At 26.5% G+C, this 22,451-nt stretch overlaps 1 protein-coding gene across 3 annotated transcripts in view; it reads left to right on the forward strand.

Moving 5' to 3' along the window:
- LOC117176863 (cysteine-rich motor neuron 1 protein-like) overlaps positions 1-22,451 on the forward strand; it is an 805,857-nt gene that overhangs the window by 772,935 nt on the left and 10,471 nt on the right. For all 3 annotated transcript variants that reach the window (XM_033367216.1, XM_033367214.1, XM_033367215.1), the window contains 2 exons: positions 3,681-4,037; positions 18,592-18,792. In XM_033367216.1, the coding sequence (XP_033223107.1) occupies positions 3,681-4,037; positions 18,592-18,792 (558 nt within the window). The remainder of the gene's footprint in view (positions 1-3,680; positions 4,038-18,591; positions 18,793-22,451) is intronic.

Raw genomic sequence — 22,451 nt, forward strand, 5'->3', positions numbered from 1 at the left:
AGAGCTCCAAGGAGATTATGTTGAAAAATAAAAAAAAATTTACCCAAAAAAAATTGTTTTTATACTTCATTCTAAGGACTTATTGAACTACCCTCGTAAATGGAATTTCAAACGAAATGGTGGAATTTTCAAACAAAAAAGATTAAAATTTAACCGAAACAGTTCCGTCCACTCAGCGCCGCCACCAAGGTAAATTATATCATGGAATACGCCATATTTTTTGCTTTTTTTTTACTAATTTTATCCTAAAAAAAAAATTTTATGCTTTTGAAACTTCAGAGAAAAGGGTGGCGGCGCACTCAGCGCCGCTACCTACGAAAGCTCACTAAAAATGATTATAATGCGATAAATAATGAGTGGAGATTTTTTTGCTTTTTTTTGCTCTATGATGACATAAATTACGTTTTCCAAAAAACTACCCCTAAGTCTTACACAACTACACCCGGGATCAAAAAAGTTCTCAGAATGGGAAAACGACCTTCAACAATGTAAACATGATTTAGGGCATCAAATTAATTACATGACACTTGAAAATTTCTCCCTCTTTATAATTTCCCCAAAACTACCCTTCCACGTGAACGTATGCAGCAGAACATTTATATGTATGAAAAAAGCATTAAAAATAATCAAACTTAGAAGAAACTGTTAGTTGATATTTTTTTGCTCTTTTTTTGCTCTGCGATAATATATAATGCGTTCCCCAAAAACTACCCCTAAGTCATACAAACATACCCCTCGTCATCAAAAACGTTTTAAAAGTTGGAAAACCACCTTGAACAATGCAAAAATGATTTAGAACTCTAAATTGATTACATTTTTTTTTTATTTACGTTTTTCAGGAAAATTATAAAAAGGGGGAAATCTTAAAGTGCCATGTAATCAATTTGGAATTCTGAATCATTTTTGCATTCATCAAAAAAGAGCAAAAAAATATCGACGAGCAGTGTTTTCTAAGTTTTATTATTTTGTATGCTTTTTTCATACATATATGTGTTCCGCTGCATAGGTTCACGTGTAAGGGTAGTTTCGGGGAAAATTATAATAAGAGAGAAATTTTCATGTTTTATGTTATTGATTTTGAGTCCTAAATAATTTGTATATTGTTCAAGGTGGTTTTTTTAACTTTTAAAACGTTTTTGATCACAAGGGGTGAGTATGTATGACTTAGGGGTAGTTTTTCGGGAGCGTACTATATATTATCAGAGAGCAAAAAAAGAGAAAAAAATATCAGATAACAGTGTTTCCTAAGTTTTATTATTTTTATCCCTTTTTCATACACATATATGTTTCGCTGCATAGGTTCACGTGTAAGAGTAGTTCCGGGGAAATTATAACGGAAGGGAAATTTTCAAGTACCATGTTATTAATTTGGAGTTCTAAATTATTTTTAGATTGCTCAAGGTGGTTTTACAACATGAAAAACGTTTTTGATGCTGAGGGGAGGGTATGTATGACTTAGGGGTAGTTTTTGGGTAACATATTATATATTATCAAAGAGCAAAAAAAGAGCGAAAAAATATCAACTAACAGTTTCTTCTAAGTTTGATTGTTTTCAATGCTTTTTTCATACATATAAATGTGCTGCTGCGTACGTTAACGTGGAAGGGTAGTTTTTCAGGAAAATTATAGAAAGGGGAAATTTTAAAGTTCCATGTAATTAATTTGGAGTTTTAAATCATTTTTACATTGTTAAAGGTGGTTTTACAACATGCAAAACGTTTTTGATGCCGAGGGGAGGGTATGTATGACTTAGGGGTAGTTTTTCGGGAGCGTATTATATATTATCAGAGAGCAAGAAAAGAGCAAAAAAATATCAGATAACAGTGTTTTCTAAGTTTTATTATTTTGTATGCTTTTTCATACATATATATGTTTCGCTGCATAGGTTCACGTGTAAGATTAGTTTCGGGTAAATTATAATGGAAGGGAAATTTTGCAGTGCCATGTAATCAATTTAGAGTTCTAAATCATTTTTGCATTGTTCAAGGTGGTTTTCCAACTTTTAAAACGTTTTTGGATGACGAGGGGTATGAATGTGTGATTTAGGGGTAGTTTTTGGGGAACGAATTATATATTATCGCAGAGCAAAAAAAGAGCAAAAAATATCAACTAACAGTTTCTTCTAAGTTTGATTATTTTTAATGCTTTTTTCATGCATATAAATATTCTGCTGCATACTTTCACGTGGAAAGGTAGTTTTGGGGAAATTATAAAGACGGCGCTGAGTGGCCGTTCTGCTAGCGCTGCCACCCTTTTCTCCGAAGTTTAAAGAGCAAAAAAAATTTTTTTTAGCATAAAATTAGCAAAAAAAAAGAAAAAAAATATGGAGTATTCCATTTTATAATTTACCTTGGTGGCGGCGCTAAGTAGGCGAACCTAACCAAAACCCATTACATTTTCAACCAAGTAAGTGGGGTTTTAAGAAGACAATTAAATTTCTTTACAAATAGAACTTTAAAAAAAGATGACTTTTTATAACTAATTTTAAGTTTAGGTTTTCTTTTTTAACGTACTTGAATTTTAAAAATACTAATATAATATTTATCCAATTACTTGAATTTAAAAAAAAATTTCAGCAGACAGTTGAAATTGCAACAGTAAAGATGAATTTATTATCTAAATTAAAGATTTTTTTCTCCAAATTGACGAATTTCCAACAAAACAGTAAAATTTTCAACAAAAAATATGGCTTCAAAAAAGATTAATCTTTAACCGAAAGACATTTTTAAGCTGACAAGTTGAATTTTAAACAAAGAAACTAATACCCGATATTCCAACTAAAAATAAAAAACTAATTTCCAACAAAATAGTTCAAGTTTTAGCCAACGAGTTAAAGTTTAAACAACATAAATTTATTTTTAATAAAATACTTAAATTTTTAACTAAGAGTACAAATTTTAAACCACGTAGATTAATTTATTACTGAAAAAGCGAATTTTCAAGCAAATACATGAATTTGTAAGCAAATAGTTAAATTTTTATCTGAAAAAGATAAATTTACAACCAATTTATCGAATTTTCAAAACCAAAATAGATGAATTTTTAATGCAAAGGAACAAATTTTCTCTACAAATAGTAGAATTTTTGTCAAAAACTATGACTTTCTGAGCACGAGATACGTGATGAGAATGTGTTCGTTAAAGTCGAAGGAGCTTTAACAAAAGAGAATTCACAATCAATAAATTACTGTTGTCGATACTTTTACCTTTAGTTTTAAATAGTCTGTGCAGAAAAGTCGAGCGCATAGCGCGAGGTAAATATATTATCGAGCGTGAAGCGCGAGATAAATATACTGTCGAGCGCGAGGACCAACATTCGCGCGCCCCAGGCGCGCTCGAACTTACGAGCGCAGATTTTTAAAATAAAGTTTTATTCAAGCATTCCAAATAAACAGAATAAATATCCGAGTGCGAAGCGCGAGGTAACCCATTATCGAGCGCAAAGTGCGAGATTCAACAGACGCGCGCAGAGCGTGATGAGAATGTGACCGCGAAGGGGACAGATTTTTTCAATTAGTTACACAAGTTTCAAATCCATTTCTATATCAAACTCCAAGGTCGTAAGATTTGAACGATCTCGACGATAAATATCTTATTTTGCGTAACCAAAAACTGATAGGATTCGTCTTCCTCAATTTGGAGACAAATCTCCCTGATGTCGTTTTTTCCTTCTATTTGCAGTCTCCAGGCATCACTAATGCAGCGGACAAGATTTGCCCAGAGCTGTCTCACTGTGGACTGAATTGTGAGCTTGTTGAAGATGAGGGTGGTTGTCCTGTGTGTGCCTGCCAGGATAATACCTATTCCACCACTGTTATTTCAACCAATTCCAGAGAAGATCACGAGAGGAAGGAAATAGAAGAGGACAAAACGGTTTGTCCAGAGCTGAAGTGTGATCTTCACTGCGAGAATGGACTCTTCATGGATGAAAACGATTGTACTCTCTGCCAGTGTAAGCCCCATCCAGGATGTCCGCCCATGAGCGGCTGCAAGAAGAAGTGCTCTTTTGGATACAAGGTCAACAAACGCGGATGCTCGGTAAGAAAAGCTCGAATTTATCCCTTTTTAAAGCTCAAATTTCAATTGGCTTTCGATTTTAATAAATGTTTGACTCAAAATGACTTATACTACTTTTTTGCATTCTCATCAGAGAAAGTGTTAGGTTTGTGTAAAATTTGACCCTGCCCCCTAGGTTTTGGTCAAATGTCCACGTTTTGAAACCCCTGAATCTGAAAAACAGGTTTTTACGAATGCGTCTGTCTGTTCGTTATTTAATGTATCTGTAGATTTTTAGTTTGTTATCACGATAACTTTCGAAAGAATTGACAGATTAGATTGTCCTTTGGTACACTCTTTTACTATCTTAAAATGAAGCTCAAGTTCGTTAGTCAGCCATTTTGGATACAAATTTAAAAAGTGAGCGAATGTTGAATAATTTTGAGACCACTTTTTTATGAATGAAAAATTTCTCTGTTCGGATATTCATGTTATTCAAAAAGACGCAAAATGTATTCGAATGACTTTTTTCGATGAAGTCAAAAATTAACAGAGTTATAGCATTTACAAAGTTCCAACAAACACACGGGTCAAGATATCTGAAGTGTGCCACTTTTAAATGGATAGTTCTATTTTCAATCAATTTATACAATTTTCGATACTTTTGATATCAAAATAACTACCCTAAAATATTGTTGCAAAAAATTTGTTTTTTCAAAAGTTATTAACAATCAAATTTCTCGATCATTTTTTTTTCAAAAATGGATAACTTCCGGACGATACATCGAAATTCAATAATTGAGTTATTAAAATTTTTGTTACGAAGTATACTTTACGCTAAAAAATTGTTCGGTAGTAAAAAACATTTTTTTATTATTTAAATAATCGTTTGTTTTAAACAATTCAAAATTAATTAAACTTTTCTCCTGTGAAAGAATTCTTCCACGTTCCAATAGATTCTACAATCTCTTGCGAAAATTTTGGCAAAAAAAAAGTTTGTCTTTGCATTAGTTCAAAAGTTATCGATTTTTTTGTGACCACACTCAGACTACCAGCGCTGGTCGAGCGCGTTCGGAGACGCGCTAGTATCATATTGAATACATCAAAAAAAGAATTTTCAACTAAAGTAATAAATATTCATGAAAAAATAAATTTTTAATCAAGTGTTTAAACTTGCTACCGGGTATAGTAAATTTTTTTATTAAAAAATGAATTTTTAACCAAGAAGATTAATTTTCTATTAAAATAGATGAATTTTAAACACAATAGATCCATTATCAACTCAAAAAATCGATTTTCAAACAAAAGTTGAATGGCTAAGTTTTCAGTAAAAATATTAATCTAAGAAAATAATAATATTACCAAAGTAGTTCACTTTTCCACATAGTAAATGAATTTTTACCAAAAAGAATAAATCTACATTTAAAAAATGATTTTTTAAAATAATGTGTATCAACTTTCAGCCAAGAAATAGAGGAATAATTGAAGAATACATTATTTTGAATAAAATTATTGCGTGTATCGTATTGAATTTAATATGAAACGAATTTTAAACTAAAATGATAAATTTCATGAAAAATGAATTTTTAATCAAGTGTTCCAACTTTTTACCAGGTATAGTTAATTTTTTAATGAAAAAGATGAATTTTCAAGAAAATATATCCATTATCAACTTGGAAAAATCGATTTTCAACCAAAAGTTGAATGGTTAAGTTTTCAGTTAAGTGATTAATTTAAAAAATAATTATATTATGAAAATAGTTCACTTTTCCACAAAATTGATGAATTTTCAATTAAAAGAATGAAGAACCAAAAATATTGTTTTTTAAGGGAGTGGTTAAGTATTCAATCAAGTAGTTGAATTTTCAATCAAAGCATGTGTATTTCCCAAAAAAATTAAATAGTCACATCATCATTGAAAAGATTAGTTTTTAATTTAAAAAAAATTTTCACCGAATAAACTAATTTTACCAACAAAAAGATAAATTTTTAACTGAACTAATGAAGCTTCAACACAGAAACTGAATTTTTAATAAAATAGTTTAATGTTCAACAAATTATAGTGCAATTTTATACCAAAAAATATTTTTTAACAAATCGATTCAAACATTGAATTTTAAACCAAAAATATGAAATTTCAATTTAAAAAATTTAGTAATTGGTATTTAAAATAACGAAGATTTTTAATTTAAATACCAAGTACTAAATTTTTTTCTTCAAAATTCATCTTTTTTGGTTTAAAATTCAACTAGTAGGTTGAATTTTTGAACCGATTTGTTAAAAAAATCCTTTTTTTGTAGAAAATTAATCTTCTTCTTTAAAAATATCACTATACTGTGTTGATGATTAAACTATCGCGTCCGAGCGTGCTTGACCAGCGCTGGAGGTTGGAGCGCGGTCATTAAAAAATCAATAACTTTTGAACTGCTGCAAAATACAAACTTTTTTTGACCAAAAATAATCGGAAGGGATTGCAGGATCTATTGGCAGCTTGAAGAATTCTTTTACAGGCAGAGAAGTTTAATTAATTTTTAATTGCTTGAAACAAAATATTTTTTAAACAATAAAAAAGTATCTTTTATTACCGAACAATTGTTTAGCGTAAAGTATACTTCGTAACCAATAATTGTCATAACTCAATTATTGAATTTCGATGAATCGTTCGCGAGTAATTCATTTTCTTTAATGATTAAGAACTTTGATTGTTAATAACTTAAAAAAAAATTATTTGAAAAAATATGTCAGGGGAGTTATTTTGATATAAAAACTAATCAAAAACTGTATAAATTGATTAAAAATAGAACTATCGATTGTAAAGTGGCACCCTTGAGATATTTTGACCCACACAATAATTAACATTTTGAGCCAAATAACAACAACAAACCGAGTTGTCCAATTTTCAAACCAATAAAACAACAAATTTCAAACAAAAACAACTTTATTTTCAATAGAAACAATGAGATTTTTCAGAAGACAGTTCAATTTTCAAAAACAAAAAATAGGATTATTTTATTTAAAGGAAAAAATTTTCTCTACAAATAGTAGATTTTTCAACCAAAAAAAGATGTTTTTTTATCACTAATTTCAAGTATAGTTTTAGTTTTTTCTTAAAACGTACTTGAATTTTCAAAAAAATAATTGAATATTAATAAAAAATATGGCCTCATAATAAATCACGTCAATTTGCATTAAAAAAATAAAATTTCCAATTAAATAATTTAATTTTGTACCTAGAAAGATAAATTGTCATCTAAATCTTCAAAAAAAGGAAAATATTAATTTTCAACCAGAAAATATTTTCAAGCTGAAAATTTGAATTTTCAATTACAAATGTAATACTTCATATTTCAACAAAAAAACGAATTTTCAACAAAATAGTTCAAGTTTCAGCGAACGCGTTAAAGTTAAAAAAATTTTTCAATAAAATAGTGGAGTTTTGAACTAAACGTACATATTTTCAATAAAGTAGATTCATTTTTTACTGAAAAAAGCGAAATTTCAACCAACTACATGAATTTTTTATCAAATCTTTGACTTTTAATCTAAAAAAGATAAAGTTTCAACCAAGTTCAAAGCAACGAATTTCCTCTACAAATAGTAGAATTTTCGACTAAAACTATGACTTCCTGATAAAATACTTAAATATTTTTAAAAATAATTGAAGTTTTAACCAACTACTTGAACTTTATACCTAAAAATAATAATTTGTAACCAAATGTTCAACAACAAAATAATTAAGCTTGAAACAAAAAAAGTTTTAACTTAAACCAAACATTTGAATATCTAAGCAAAAAATACGAATTTCAACTAAAAGAAAGAAAAAGAAATTGTTTAAAATAGTGCATTTTTTAAACATAAATAAGAATTTTCAAAGATGAAGGCTAATTTGCTATAGTTTTTTCGTTAGTTCGTGTGTCTGTAAATTTTTAGTTTGTTATCACGATTTCTTTCGAAAGAATTGACATATTGGATTTTTCTTTGGTACACTCTTTCAATGTCTTGAAATGAAGGTGAAGTTCTTTACCAAGCCATTTATTTTGGATGAAAATTTAAAAAAGTTCGCGCATTTTGAATATTTTTTATATTACTTTTTTTTAAGATTCAAAGATTCTCTGTACGGTCGTTCGTAGTACTCCAAAAGAAAAACAATTTCTCCTGATGACTTTTTCTGACAAAGAAAAAAATTAGTCGGGTTATAGCACTTACAGAATTGAAAAAAATTTTGAAATTTCATGCCAAATGAGGAATAATATGAAAAAAAATCAAAAGAACAAAAATGTTGCTTATTGAATGCCCTACAAGATTATTATAACAGTTTTTTAATTTTCTTGAAAAACTAAAATTTTAAAAGCTTAAAAAATAATTAAAAATTCCATTTTGCGGTCAAACTATGCAAGATACGACAAATGATGATTAACAAAAATTGTGCACTCAAAAAAAATTTTTAAATTTATTATTATTCACTATTTAAAAGGACGCCTAATTTTTTGTGTTTTATTAGTAAGAGGCAACATAAAAATAAAAAATAAACATTTTTGTACAAACGACATAAGTTATTAACAAAATTAATGTACAAAATTCCAAAATTCCTTCCAAAATTCCACAAAATTTAACCAAAAAGGATCCGAAAGTTCTTTATTTATAATTCTTAGACACAGGAGACGAAAAAAAATGAAAAGATAGAAGTTACACAAAATTTTACGCCTGTATTATATAATTTTTTTTGCTTACAATCGCTTCACGCTACGATGCATATTTTTAGTTTAAATCGAAAAAATAGCATTGAAAATAAATTAAATAAATTTATGGAAAAAACGACACAGGTTGCAATAAAATGTTTAATAACCAAAATTTTTTTAAAGGATGCGCACTTTCTTGAATTATCGAAACAAGATAATGAAAATACGTATATTTCAAAAGTTATATATGCTTTAAATGGTTATAGTATAAATTTATTGAAATGATAAATTTTTAATGCTAGCCGAGAATAAAAATTAGTGCAAAATAAGGAGAAAACTTGTAAGTAATCACAAGAAATAAAATTTGTACAGTATTTTGCAACATCTGAATGGGAATATGTTCGTCAAAGCTGAAAGAGCTTCAACAAAAATGAATTCACATTGACGAAAATACATTTTTCAATCTATGGACTTTTAATTTTAAAATGTCTGCCGGCAGTTTTTTTTTAAATCAAATTTTTCTGAAAAAGTAGAGCGAAGTGCGAAGATCTTTTTTCAGAAGAAATTTAACATAAAAAAATTTTAAATTTATTTTTCATCTTTACAACAATGACGTTAAGTATTTTCTGTTATTTGAATAGTTAACTTGATCGATAGTTTTTATTTCTATTTTCACAGATTGTGTAATGATATCCACACTGGTCGATAGTAACTAGTTCTGATGATAAGACAGATTCCTTTAAAGTATTCGTATCATAAATGTGATACCTGGCTTGAGATAGTATGTATTTCTGAAAAAATATTCTTTTTTCGAATTCTCTAATATCTTAACGGGAAAATCCCCACCGGCAATAGAATTTTCTGTGGTTCGATTCCCAGTGAAGCAAAATGAGAACATCTTTTTTAGAAAAATTTACCATACAAATTTTTCTTTAAATTTATTACTTATCTTGTCAGAAATGATGTTAAGTATTTTCTGTTATTTGGTGAGTTAACTTGATCGATAGTTTTGATTTCCATTTTTCACAAATTGTGGAATGACAACTACACTGATCGATTGTAACTAGTTCCGATGATAATACAGATTCCCTTAAATCATACTACTTAACAACCATGATGTCAGACTTTTACCTTCATATACTACTTGATATACTTTGTCTGACTTCAAACGACTTGCACCACTTTCCAGTGGTATAAGTCATATTATAATGCTTATCTAATAACAATTTACGAATATTAGGGTATTGAAAAACAATTATTAATTCGGAATCTGGACAGTAGGGTGATCCGAAAATTTATTGGATATTTTTTTTTAATTTGTATGCATATCGAAATCGTCAATATGAAGTTAATTGAATTGACGCTATTAGCGCTAGTTATGAATATTTTGCGGATTTTTAAATGAAAATTGATTGTCATGTTTAAATCACTACTTTTTACTGATAAATAGATGTTTAAATACATTTTTTTAACAATTTATTATTCCTTGTCGCAATTTTATCTTAGAAGATAGTTAGAAGGTCGCGGTTTACTAGATTTTTCAAATTATTTTTAACTTTTTAGTTAGAGCGAAGAAATAATAAATTAAATTTAACATAAAGAATTGTTTCAATCATTTATTATAATATTCTTTCAGAATAAAGCTGGAAAGTTGCAGCTTTTTCTAAAGTCTTTCACTTTTTCTCAACTTCTTAATTATAGTGAGGAAATAATTAATTAAGGATAACAAAAATAACTTTTTAAACAATTTACTATTATTTTTAATAATATTCTCTTCGGATATTGTCATAAGGTTGCGGTTTTTTATGAAATTTTCAACTTTGTTTCAATTTCGAAATTACAGTGTTGTAATAGTAAATACAGTTTAGCAGACATAATTGCCACAATAAATTATTATTGTTTATAACTATCTTCTTTCAGATCTTTTCCTAAAAGTTGCATTTTTTCTAAAAATTTAAACTTCGATTTGGCTTTCTATTAATGAACAAATAATAAAGAAACATCAAAGAAAATTATTTTTCAAATCAACAATTTCTTTTTTAAATATATTTTTCTAAATCAAAACAGATGTTTGTAATATTTTTCAAATTTGATGCTGGATGATATTAAATGTTAATGTTTTTTAAACATTTTTTACTGAGACCCTTTTTGTTTAAATCAATATTAATAATAGTATTTATTATTTTTTCCTATTGACAAAGGCACAGAAAAGATAAGTTTCTTTTGAAAAACCCATGACTTTCTAGCATTATTTACATACAATATTATTAAAATAATAATACATTTTTTACACAGTCACTTTTAATAAACTTAATCGATTATTTCTTCGCTCTAATATATAAGTTAAATACAAGTTTTAAAATGTAGAGGAAACGGCGAATTTATAAATATATTCTGATAGAAAACTCCTATCAACAATAATAAATTGTTTAAACAATTAATTAAAACACCTAATTGTAATTAGAGACTAATACTAGAAACAATTTATTTTCAAAAAACCCTTCAAAATCATAATTAACCCTGAATGAAATTGACAAAAAACGTGTATTTTTCTTTTGGGAAATGCGTTTTAAAATTCATGGAGCTTGCATAACCTCTAAATATATTTCTTATAAAAAAAGAGGCATTAATTTTTTGGTAGATTTTAGCGAATTCGGCGATATCAAAAAAAATTTAAGGGAAAAAACTGAATTTTTATAGATATAAAATTATTCCCTTTTTAATGATGGAAAATTTGTAAACTGGCATTTAAAAAAATGGTTTTCTTACTTTTTTCAAATTTTTTATAAAAAGTAACTTTTTTAATTTACTTAATCTATTTTGAAATTGACTTGGGCAGCAACAAAAAATGAATTTTTAAGAAATTAGTTCAGTTTCAACAACAACAGAAATGACTTTTCAACAAAAATGTTGAATCTTTAACCAAAAAAATTAGTTTTTGCAAGAGTTGTTCATTTTCAATCAAGTGGTCTGTATTTAATTGGATTCGATTAAATTTAAATATTAAAATAATTATGTATATATCTATGAAAAGCTTCCGTTTTTTCTATCAATTAATTATTATTTAAACCTGACAAATATGAATATATTTCTATCACATCATTTCCTTAGCGAGTTGTATACTTTAAATTATAATTTTAACATCATTATTTAACATGGTAATCCTTAAACTGACCTTCGAATCCATAAAAAAATTATGATTTTAATTCATTGCAAATTAATTAACTGGAAAGTTGTTTTATCTTTCCTATAAAATTTGGGTCAATGGAGTTAAGCGGCCTTCGCTTTGCGTATCTCAAATACTTACAGTTTTAACAACAACGTTAAATTTTCAACTAAGAATATTTATTTTCTACCAAAAAATTCGAATTGAAAAAAGTCAAATCAAAAAAACAAAATACACGAATTTTCAATCAAATAGTTAAATTTTTAATAAAAAAAGTTAATTTTAAATCAAGAAAAATGAATCTTCACCCAAAAGGATAACTTTTTTAGCATTAATGGTGTATTTTCATACTAAGAAGACAAATTTTTAACCCAAAAAGACTTTTTTTTTTAATTTTAAGTAAAGCATAAAATTTTTTACTAAAAGTGAATGGATTCAAAACGAGAAATATAATAGTAGACTTTTCAAACACAAAGAATTCTTTTCGGGCCAGAAGAATTGATGAAAGTGTTCTTTTGTAAGGCTGAATACTGTTTTTTAATAAATTCACATTTCTAAAACTAATTTAATGAAGGTTTATTTACGAGTAATTAACATAATTTAATTGAATTCCGTGCCACTAACACTCACTCTCGGACTATAATATACTAAATTACTTAATATACGTTACATGGCTTTAAAATACACATGGACCATTACGTACGAGATTTACAATCAAATTTTTATTCTTACGGAATATTTTTTTCGCGGTTTGCGTTCGAAAATATTCGACACGTATTTTTTTATTTCAATGTGATACTCGAAAATCTCGAGATTTGATTTTTCAAAATTTGGTAATCGGGAAAAATCATTTGTTTTCAATCGCTCACTGTAAAAGAAGTTTTGAATGGAAAAAATTATTCTTATACTCAAAATACGCATTCACCGGCAAGCTTTACAAAACAGTATAACATACCTCCTGTTTTTTTATAAAAAAATATATAGAGTATTTTTATAAACAATTTTATTTATTTTCAACTTGGAACATTTTTTGTCCGTTTTTTTTTGTTAAAAATTTTTATTTTAGATTCTTAAATGTACAGGAAAAATGTGAGAATGGGGAAATGAAAACTCCAAGTGTTACGAATTTTTATAATCCGTAGCGCACGTTGCAGCAAACACTAACACAAAGTCGCGTTACGCATCTTGAACATGAATTTTTAGGTAAAAAAAAAACAAAAAATGTTCTAAGTTCAAAATAAATAAAATTGTTTATATAAATGCACTATATTGTTATGAAAAACCAGGAGTCATGTTATACTATTTTGCAAAAAAATACGTGTCAATTATTTTCGAACACAAAACGCGAAAAAAATTTTCAGTCACAAAAAAATCTTCGATTGTAAATATTCCATCTAATGACCCATACACACAACTTGATATACATGGACTGACTGTAAATGATTTATACTACTTGATATACATTATTTCTATCTTAAAACGATTTTTACTACTTGATATTTATTATATCTATCGTAAAACAATTTATACTATTGGAGATTTTTGTATTTATCGAACAAGTGTAAAAACAACTTCTGATATAAAATAAAGATTTCGAGTAGGTACTTAATTTTTTAATTTACTTGATCTGAAGTAGGATTTCAGATATGTAAAATTAAAGTTTAAACAAAAAAGTTTATTTTCAACTAAATAGTTCTATTTTTAACAACAGGTGATGAATTCTCAACTCAAAATGTAATACAAAATTGATCAATCAATCAAGAAATATTCTAATTTTTAATTAAAAATAGTTAAGCTCATCGGAAATAGATACTTAGTCAACAAAATAGTTCACTTTAAACCATATAGTTGAATTTTCAACCAAATAGGTGAATTTAGTACCAAGAAGATTAGTTTTTTACCAAGAAGGCGAATTTGCAACCAAAGAGATGAATTGTCCACGAAATAATTTATTCTTACGCGAAAATATGAATTTTGAACAAAAAAGCTAATTTTAAACCAAATAGTGAAATCTTCAACCAAATTAATTAATCTTCTGCTAAAAAGATTCTTTTCTCCGTAAAAAGACAAAATTTCCATAAATTAGTTACATTTACAACCAAAGAGATGATTTTTTAAATGAAATAATTAATCTTCAACCAAGAAATTAATTTTTTAAGAAAGTTACTCACCTGTTAACCAAGTATTTGCATTTTCAACCAAAAATTTAAAATTTTGACGTAATATGTAATAGTTGATATTTCAAAAAAATATATTCTAATTTCAAATGAAAAACAGTTCAATTTATCCAAAAACATGGAATTTTAATCAAAAAGATAAATTTTCTGTCGAGAAAGACTAATTTTTAACAAAATAGTTACATTTTTAATTTAAAAAAATGAGTTTTCGACTAAAATGAATATTTGTAATCCGAAAAATTAGTTTCATAGTCCAATTAAAAAAGATTCAATTTTAAACCAAATAGTTGCATTTTTACTAAAAAAAATTAGGAACAAGTATTTTAAAATTTGAAGAACTGGCTTAGAGTCTTCCAGATTTTTTTTCTATGTTTAGACATCTTTGTTAGTTTTTAAAAATTTTCGTTCAAAATTAATTGTTCAATGTCAAAAATCATTTCAGATTTCCCAGGAATCTCAAGAAAAGTTTTTTATTTCCTTAAACCTTTCAAAATCTTCTGGTATCTTTTTTTATAATGATAAAAATCTGTTGAAATGTTCAAAAATCTTTTTCAATGTTTTCTTAAAATTAATTTTTTAAAATAAAAAAACCATTAAAAATTTTCCCCGGAATGTAAAGAATTTTTTTTATAATCTTCAAAACCTTAAAAATTCTTAAAAAGCTTCAAGCCTTTATTTCGAAACCTTCAAAATCAACATTTTAAATATTTAAAAATCTTCACAAGTTTAATACAAATAGTTTAATTATACAAAATACAGAATTATTGAAATTTTTTTATAACTTTTGAAAAATCTTTAAAAAAGAAATTGATCTTTTTAAAGGAATCTGCTATATCATTAGAGATTTTAATCTTACCGACAGTAGATCAACCCTTCAAACCATAAAGGCAGAAAATCTATACAATATCGATCAAGTTAAAAATCTTCAATAATAGAAAATGCTTAACGTCTTAATCAGACCAGATCGAAAATAATATTTTCAAATTAAAATTATTTCCTGAAAAAATAAGTGTTGTGGTTCGATTCCCAATGGAGTGAAGATGAAGTAGGATCTTTTTTTCAAAAAATAATTTTAATTTCTTATAATCTTCCAGATTTATTTCAAAACTCTAGATTGTCTAGAATTAGTTTCTAAATTTTTAAAAACTTCTAAATATCGTTTGAAATAATTAGGTTTCCCTCAAGTTTGCTTAAGTATTGATAAATTAAAATAATGATCTTAAAAGCTTTCAGGTTGACAATTTTATAAATCTCATGAAATGCTTTAAAATCTTGTTCTATATTATCCTAAAATTAATTTTTCAAAATAAAAAATAATTTATAATTTTTAGAGGAATATTAAGAAAAGTTTTTCATTTTCTTGAAACCTTTAAAAATTGTTTCAAATACTCTATCATTTTTTTCGAAATCTTCAAAAATCTACAGTTAATAAAATTTGTAAATCTACTCAAGATCTAAACCATGACGTTTCCTACTGAACTACTTAATGCACATTGTCGAACATTGATTAGTTAGTATAACATGCCTGACTTTAAATGGAGTATACTGCTTTATGTGTTATGCATATACCTTAAAACGATTTATACTATTTTGACACTCATTTTCTGAGTTTAACATACTGAACTACTTATTATACATTTTCTAAATTTTAAATACATATACTACTTAGTATAATATGTCTGCCTTTAAACGGGGTATACTACTTGAAATATATTATACCTGTACCCTAAAAATATTTAAACTATTTGACACTCATTGTCTGGCTTTAACATACTGAAATACCTAATGTACATTTTCTGACTTAAAAATACATATACCACTTCGTATGAAATTTCTAACTTTGAGTGTGGTAAACGTTTGCTATGTTTATATCTTGAAAAGACTTATACAATTTGACACCCTTTGTCTGACTTTAACCTACTAAAATACTTTATTTACATTGACTTTAAAATACATGTACTACTTGATGCACCGTGCTTGGCTTTAAATTATTTATGCTACTTGACATCACTGGTTTGATGTTATACTACTTAAACGTCCCTTGTATGACTGTGAAATAGTATCTATCTTTAATCATATCTTTCTAATAACATCTGATATAATATTATCCCTCATCTGTCGAAATTTTAATTTAAATTTAGACTCTAGAATCTTCTATAAAAGTTTTAATATTGAAGCTTCCGTAGTTATCATATCCGGGAAGTAATAAATACACAGTAAATGCCAGTTCATTTATAGCCTAATATAAGAAATTTCGATTGTTTGAAATAACTTTGCAAAAAAAAACATGTTTTCAATTTTGAAAATACATCGTGTATGTTGAAAATTCGTCTTTTCATTTTAAAAATTAAACCAGTCTGTGGAAAATTTGTTTATTTTTTATTGAAAAATATCTTTTCGCGGCAAATTCAATTTTTCTAGTTGAAAATTCATAATGAATATGATATATGAAAATGCATGTATTTTTTTAAAAACTCGATTTTTCGGTAGGAGATCAATCTTTTTGGCCAAAAATCGGTTGGAAGTTGAAATTGATTGTTTAGGTTAATGATTCATCATTTTGGTTGAAAATTATTCGCTTTCTTTGAAAATTTAACCGTCTTGTTGAAAAATCTTTTTTTTTTTAATAATATTTTTATCTAAAAATGAACTATTTTAGTTGAAAATTCATATTTCTCATCTAAAACTTAATTATTTTATTAAAAACTTACTTCTCAATTGAAAATCCAAGTGCTCTAGTTGGGTATTCGTCATTTTAGTTGAAAATTCATAATTTTATTAAGAAATGAATATTTTTATAAATTTAAACCAAATAATTAGAAGTAAATAATTTAATACTTAATTGTTTGGCATAGAAAGCCTTGAATTTTTAAAATTTAGAAGAGCTTTTAAACATTGAACCTTACAATTTTTATTTTTGTATTTAAAAAATGTCTATTTTGTAAGTTAAGTTATTGAATTTTGAGGTATAAATAACAATTTAACACTTATTGTTTGTTGAAAAAATTTAAAATAATTTATACTAATTTAAACGAAGTGTGTGTATCGACAAAATTCGGCTATTCGTACCGAAATCTCGGTTCAAATAGCCCCATCCTTAATTAAAATAAAATGTAGATTCTTGAAAACTGTAAATAAAAAATTTATAAGCTTTTTAAGAATTTTGAAAGGCTTGAAACGAATAAAAAATCTTCTCTAAAGATTGTTAGGCAAAATGAAAGTGATTTTCATTTTAAATATATATTTAAAGAAAATATTAGAAAAGCTTTTAAAAAACTTCCAAATTTGTCAAAAGTGAATCTGGAATATTTTAAGGAATTTGTTTTCAATTTATAGGATTTTCTAAAAATTGTAGGAAACCTTTTAAAATGTGTGAACAGATTCTCTTAAAATAATTTTTCACCATGAAAAATCATTTGTAATTTTCCTAGGAATCTTAAGAAAATGCTTTTATTCTTTTGAAGCCTTTCACATTTCTTGAAAAGCTTTTACATTTTTTTATTTTGAATCTCTAAAATTTTTCATTTTATTTTAAAGTAGGATATGGCTATTTGTACCAAATTTCTGGTACCTAGTTTCAATTATTTGAAGTCGTTTCAAATTTATAATTAATTTCGAATGTTTTAAAAAATTTTAATTACTCTAATTTTTTCTACCAATAAGAAGCAGGATTTCATAAAAATTGTAGGAAAATTCTATTTATTTAAAGAGACGTTTAGAGTTTCTTTAAAAAAATTAAAAAATAATTGTAAATTTGAACAAAATTAAAACAACTTCTAGATTTTTCAGGATTTTGAAATAAAATGTAGCAGCTTTTCAGTGATGTTCAAAATATTTAAAATGAAAATAATTTTTCTTCTTAGTGAAGAAGTGGTCAGTTAAAATAACTTTAATTTTTAAATTTTTAATTATTATAGCTTAAAATTGCTTAATATACTATAATTGTGAAAATTTTGAATTTCATTGATTGATAGTTTAATTTAGAACATTGAAAATGATAACCTGGCTTTATATTTGCGGTACTGAATTTAAATCTTTAAACTCTAGAATTGATAAAAGTAAAAAATTCTAAATTTTGCTATTTATCTGCATTTAATTAAAAAAATTTCAATTGAAAAGTATTAGTACCGAACTTCCATTTTATAGTGTAAATTATTGAGCTCTAAAATAAAACATTTTTAAATTTAAAAGCTTTGAAACTTCAATTTTATATCATTTAAAATTCAAGAATTCCACTTTAAATGCTTTAAATTGTATGTGTTACTTCGAGTGGAAAAATCTTTAACTTTAGAGTTCAATTTTTTTATTTTATTGACCGTTGAAAATGTTTGCGAACCTTGAACAAACCCGAGAAATGACCAGGAATGTTATTCTTCAAATAAAACTCTGAATAACTAGAAAAACATTTCTGGAAACTAAAAAATACGTACAGTAATTGGAGAGGGGAATATTTTGTTAAGGTTTGGTAAAGGGGAATGCGGCGTCTTAGAGAGGCCCTATAATTTGTTGCGTAATTTAAGTTCAGCCCCTTACAAATGCTGAATGTTTAATTTTTATTTTGTTAATTTGAACAGGTGTGTCGATGCCGAGCATCTTGTGTTGATCATTACAATGAGACACATCCTGAGGGATCAATTTGGAATCCAAATTCTTGCACAACGTGCAGTTGCGATACCATTGGAAGACTTAACTGCAAAGAGACTATTTGCTCGATAGCCTGCAGTAATCCCGAGCCCCCGAAGCCTGGCAATTGCTGTCCCATTTGTCCAATCACGGTGAGTAATGTGTCCGGTACCTTGTTCAATGTACACGTTCTGAAATGCTTGACCAACAGCGTCAGTCCTATTTCCTCAGTTTGTTCACCTTCCAACATCACATTTCTCCCTCAAGTCCTATAACCTTGTTTGTCACGGAATTTCCCCTATTGATCAAATATATTCCTAAATCTGAGTGACTGAAGCGGAATTTTGTATCTATAAATAATTATTTATTTAATTTTTCCCCTATTTTTCCCTCTTTCCCCTATTGATTAAATATATACCTAAATTTAAGTTAATGAAACGGAATTTCGTATCTATAAATAAGTATTTATTTCACTTTTCCCCTATTGATTTTTCCCTATTTACCCTATCGATCAAATATATACCTAAATCTGACTTATAGAAACAGAATTTTGTATCCACAAATAAGTATTTATTTATTTCTTCGCTCTTACATTTTCTCAATCTTTCCTTATTTTCCCCCTATTTTCCCGATCGATCAAATATATTCATAAAGTTGAGTTATTGAAACAGAATTTTTTATGTTTGAATAAGTATTTATTTAACTTTTGCACTATTGATTTCCCCTATTTACCCTATCGAATAAATATATACCTAAATTTGAGTTAATTAAACGGAATTTTGTATCTAAAATAAGTATTAATTTCACTTTTCTTCTATCGATATCCCCTATTTTTCCCTATTTCCTATAGCGATCAAATATATTCCTGAATTTCAGTTAATGAAATGGAATTTTGTATCTATAAATAAGTATTTATTTAACTTTTACCCTATCGAATAAATTATATACCTAAATTTGAATTAACTAAACGGAATTTTGTATCTATAAATAAGTATTTATTTAACTTTTCTCCTATTGATGTTCCTTATGTACCCTATCAATCAAATATATCCCTAATTTGGGTTAATAAAACAGAATTTTTTATCTATAAATAAGTATTTACTTAACTTTCCCCCTATTTTTTTCCTTTTTCCCCTATTGATCAAATGTATACCCAAACCTGATTTAAAGAAACGGAATTTTGTATCTATAAATAAGTATTGACTTATCTTTTCACTCTTAGATTTTCCCAATTTTTCCTTATTCATCTCTATTTTTCCGATCTATCAAATATATCCATAAATTTGAGTGATTGAAACAGAATTGTTTATGTATGAATAAGTATTTATTAAACTGTTCCACTATTGATTTCTCCTATTTACCCTATTGATCAAATATATCCCTAAACCTGAGTTAATAAAACAGAATTTTTTATCTATAAATAAGTATCAATTTCTCTTTTCCTTTATATATTTCCCCTTTTTTTCCTATATCTTATAGTGGTCAAATATATTCCTAAATTTGAGTTAATGAAACGGAATTTTGTATCTATGAAGAAGTATTTATTCAACTTTTTCCCTATTATATGCCCTTATTTATTTCCTCTATTTTTCCCTATTTACCCTATCGATCAAATATATCCCTAAATTCGAGTTACTGAAACAGAATTTTTTATTTGTAAATAAGTATTTATTTAAGTTTTCTCCAATTTACCCTTTTGATCCAATATATCCCTAAATTTGAGGTAATGAAACACAATTTTTTTATCTATAAATAAGTATTTATTTAACTTTTCCCCTATGGATTTCCCCTATTTTCCTTATGGATTTAATATATCGCTAAATCTGACATAATGAAAGGAATTTTTTATCGATAAATTTGTATTTATTTAACTTTTCCCTTTTAGATTTCTCCATTTTTCCTATTGATCAAATATATCCCTAAATCTTAGATAATGAAACGAGACTTTGTATCTATAAATTTGTATTTATTTAAATTTTTCCCTAATGATTTCCTCTAATTTTCCCTATTTACCCTATCGATTTAATGTATTCATAAATTTGAGGTAATGAAACAGATTTTTTTTATCTATAAATAAGTATTTATTTAACTTTTCCCCTATCGATTTCCCCTATTTCCTGTATCGATCAAATAGAGCCCTGAATCTGAGTTAATGAACCGGAATTTTGTAACAATCAATATTTTTTATCAAATTGTGTTTTGCTTACTTTTTAAAGATAAAGTCACTATAGTAGGTTTTTTTTACTGAGAAAATCTCTTTAGTCACTTTTCTTTCAATAAGTTAACCAAAGGGTAAATCGCTAATGAATTCAGGACTATTTTTTAGCATTTTTGAAGTACTCCGAGTTCTTTAAAAATCCTTTGAAATGCCTTGAAATAAGTTTATTTCTGAATTCTTTTTTATTGTCTTAAAATTTTTTAGGGTATTTTCAATATTCTAAGAAATTCCAAGATTTTTTCAATAGCTTTAAGAAGTTTTAAGGTATTTTAAAAGATTCCAAAGGATTTTAAATATTTTAGGGTATTTCAAAAGATTCAAAGAAATGTTTAATAAATTTCAATAATTTGAAGAGATTTCAAAGGATTTTTAAGATATGGGGGTATTTTTAAAAAATACATCGAATTTTCAAAATATTTGAGAGGATTTGAAATATTGTAAGGTATTTTAAAAGATTCCAGAGAATTTATTTAAGATTTGAAAAATTTTAAAGGATTCCAAAAGATTTGAAATATTCTATGGTATTTTTGAAAAATCAAAGGAATTTTCAAGAGCTTTAAAAAGTTTCAAGAGATTTCAAAAAACATCAAAGAATTTTAAAGAGATTTTAAAGTTTTCCAGGAATTCCAAAGGATTTAAATGATCTCAAGGGATAGCAACCATTTTCATTGGGTTCTAAGGAATTAGTTAGAATTTCAAAAAATATAAAAATTATTTTACTGGAACTACAAGAATTTTAAAGATTTTGGACTATTTTTGAAAATTCCAATGAGATTTCTGAAGCTTTAAAAAATTGTAAAATATCTCGAAAGATAAAAAATTATTTGAAATAGTTTAGAGTATTTTTAATAGAATTCATTAAGCTAAAATCTTTTACAGGAATTTTTAATGATTTTTTAGATTTTAGGGTATTTAAACAATTCTAATGAATTTTCAAAAGCTTAAAAAAAATGCAAAGTATTTGAAATGTGATAGGAAATTTCCAGGTATATCTAAAAATCCTGAAGGGTATGGAATATTTTAAGGTTTTTTAAAACATTCCAATAAATTTCAATTGATTTCAGTAATTTCATGGTATTTCAAAGAGTTCAAAATATATCTGGTTATCTTAAAAGATTCCAAGACATTTTGAGGAAATGTACACAATTTCAAGGATATTGCGAGTATAATTATTTCGAAGAATTTTAAATATGTTAGGGTATCTAAATGAAGTATCTAAGTTCATCCAATTTCATCTGAACTAGACACGTCCTATTTCAAAAACTCCCAAGAAAATTTAGGTAGATTTTAATAATTTGGAGGAATTTCAAAGAATTTTAAAGATTTTAGGGTGTTTTTTAAAATTCCAAGGAATCTTTATGATTTTTAAAAAATGTTAAGGTATTCCTAAGGAATTTAAATAATTAAAGAAAAATTTAAGGTAGTTTCAAAGATTCAAGGAAATTTTTAATGAGTTTTAATAATTTGAAGTGCAATACGAGGGTGGATTGTTAAGTTTCCGGCCTGACCAAGAAAAACAACGTTTTTAAGAATTTTTTTTTTTATTTCTCAACATAATCTCCTCCAAGGCTGATACATTTCTCATAGCGGTGT

Source organism: Belonocnema kinseyi, chromosome 7 (assembly GCF_010883055.1).
Source record: "Belonocnema kinseyi isolate 2016_QV_RU_SX_M_011 chromosome 7, B_treatae_v1, whole genome shotgun sequence".
In the NCBI taxonomy this organism is placed as follows: Eukaryota; Metazoa; Arthropoda; class Insecta; order Hymenoptera; family Cynipidae; genus Belonocnema; species Belonocnema kinseyi.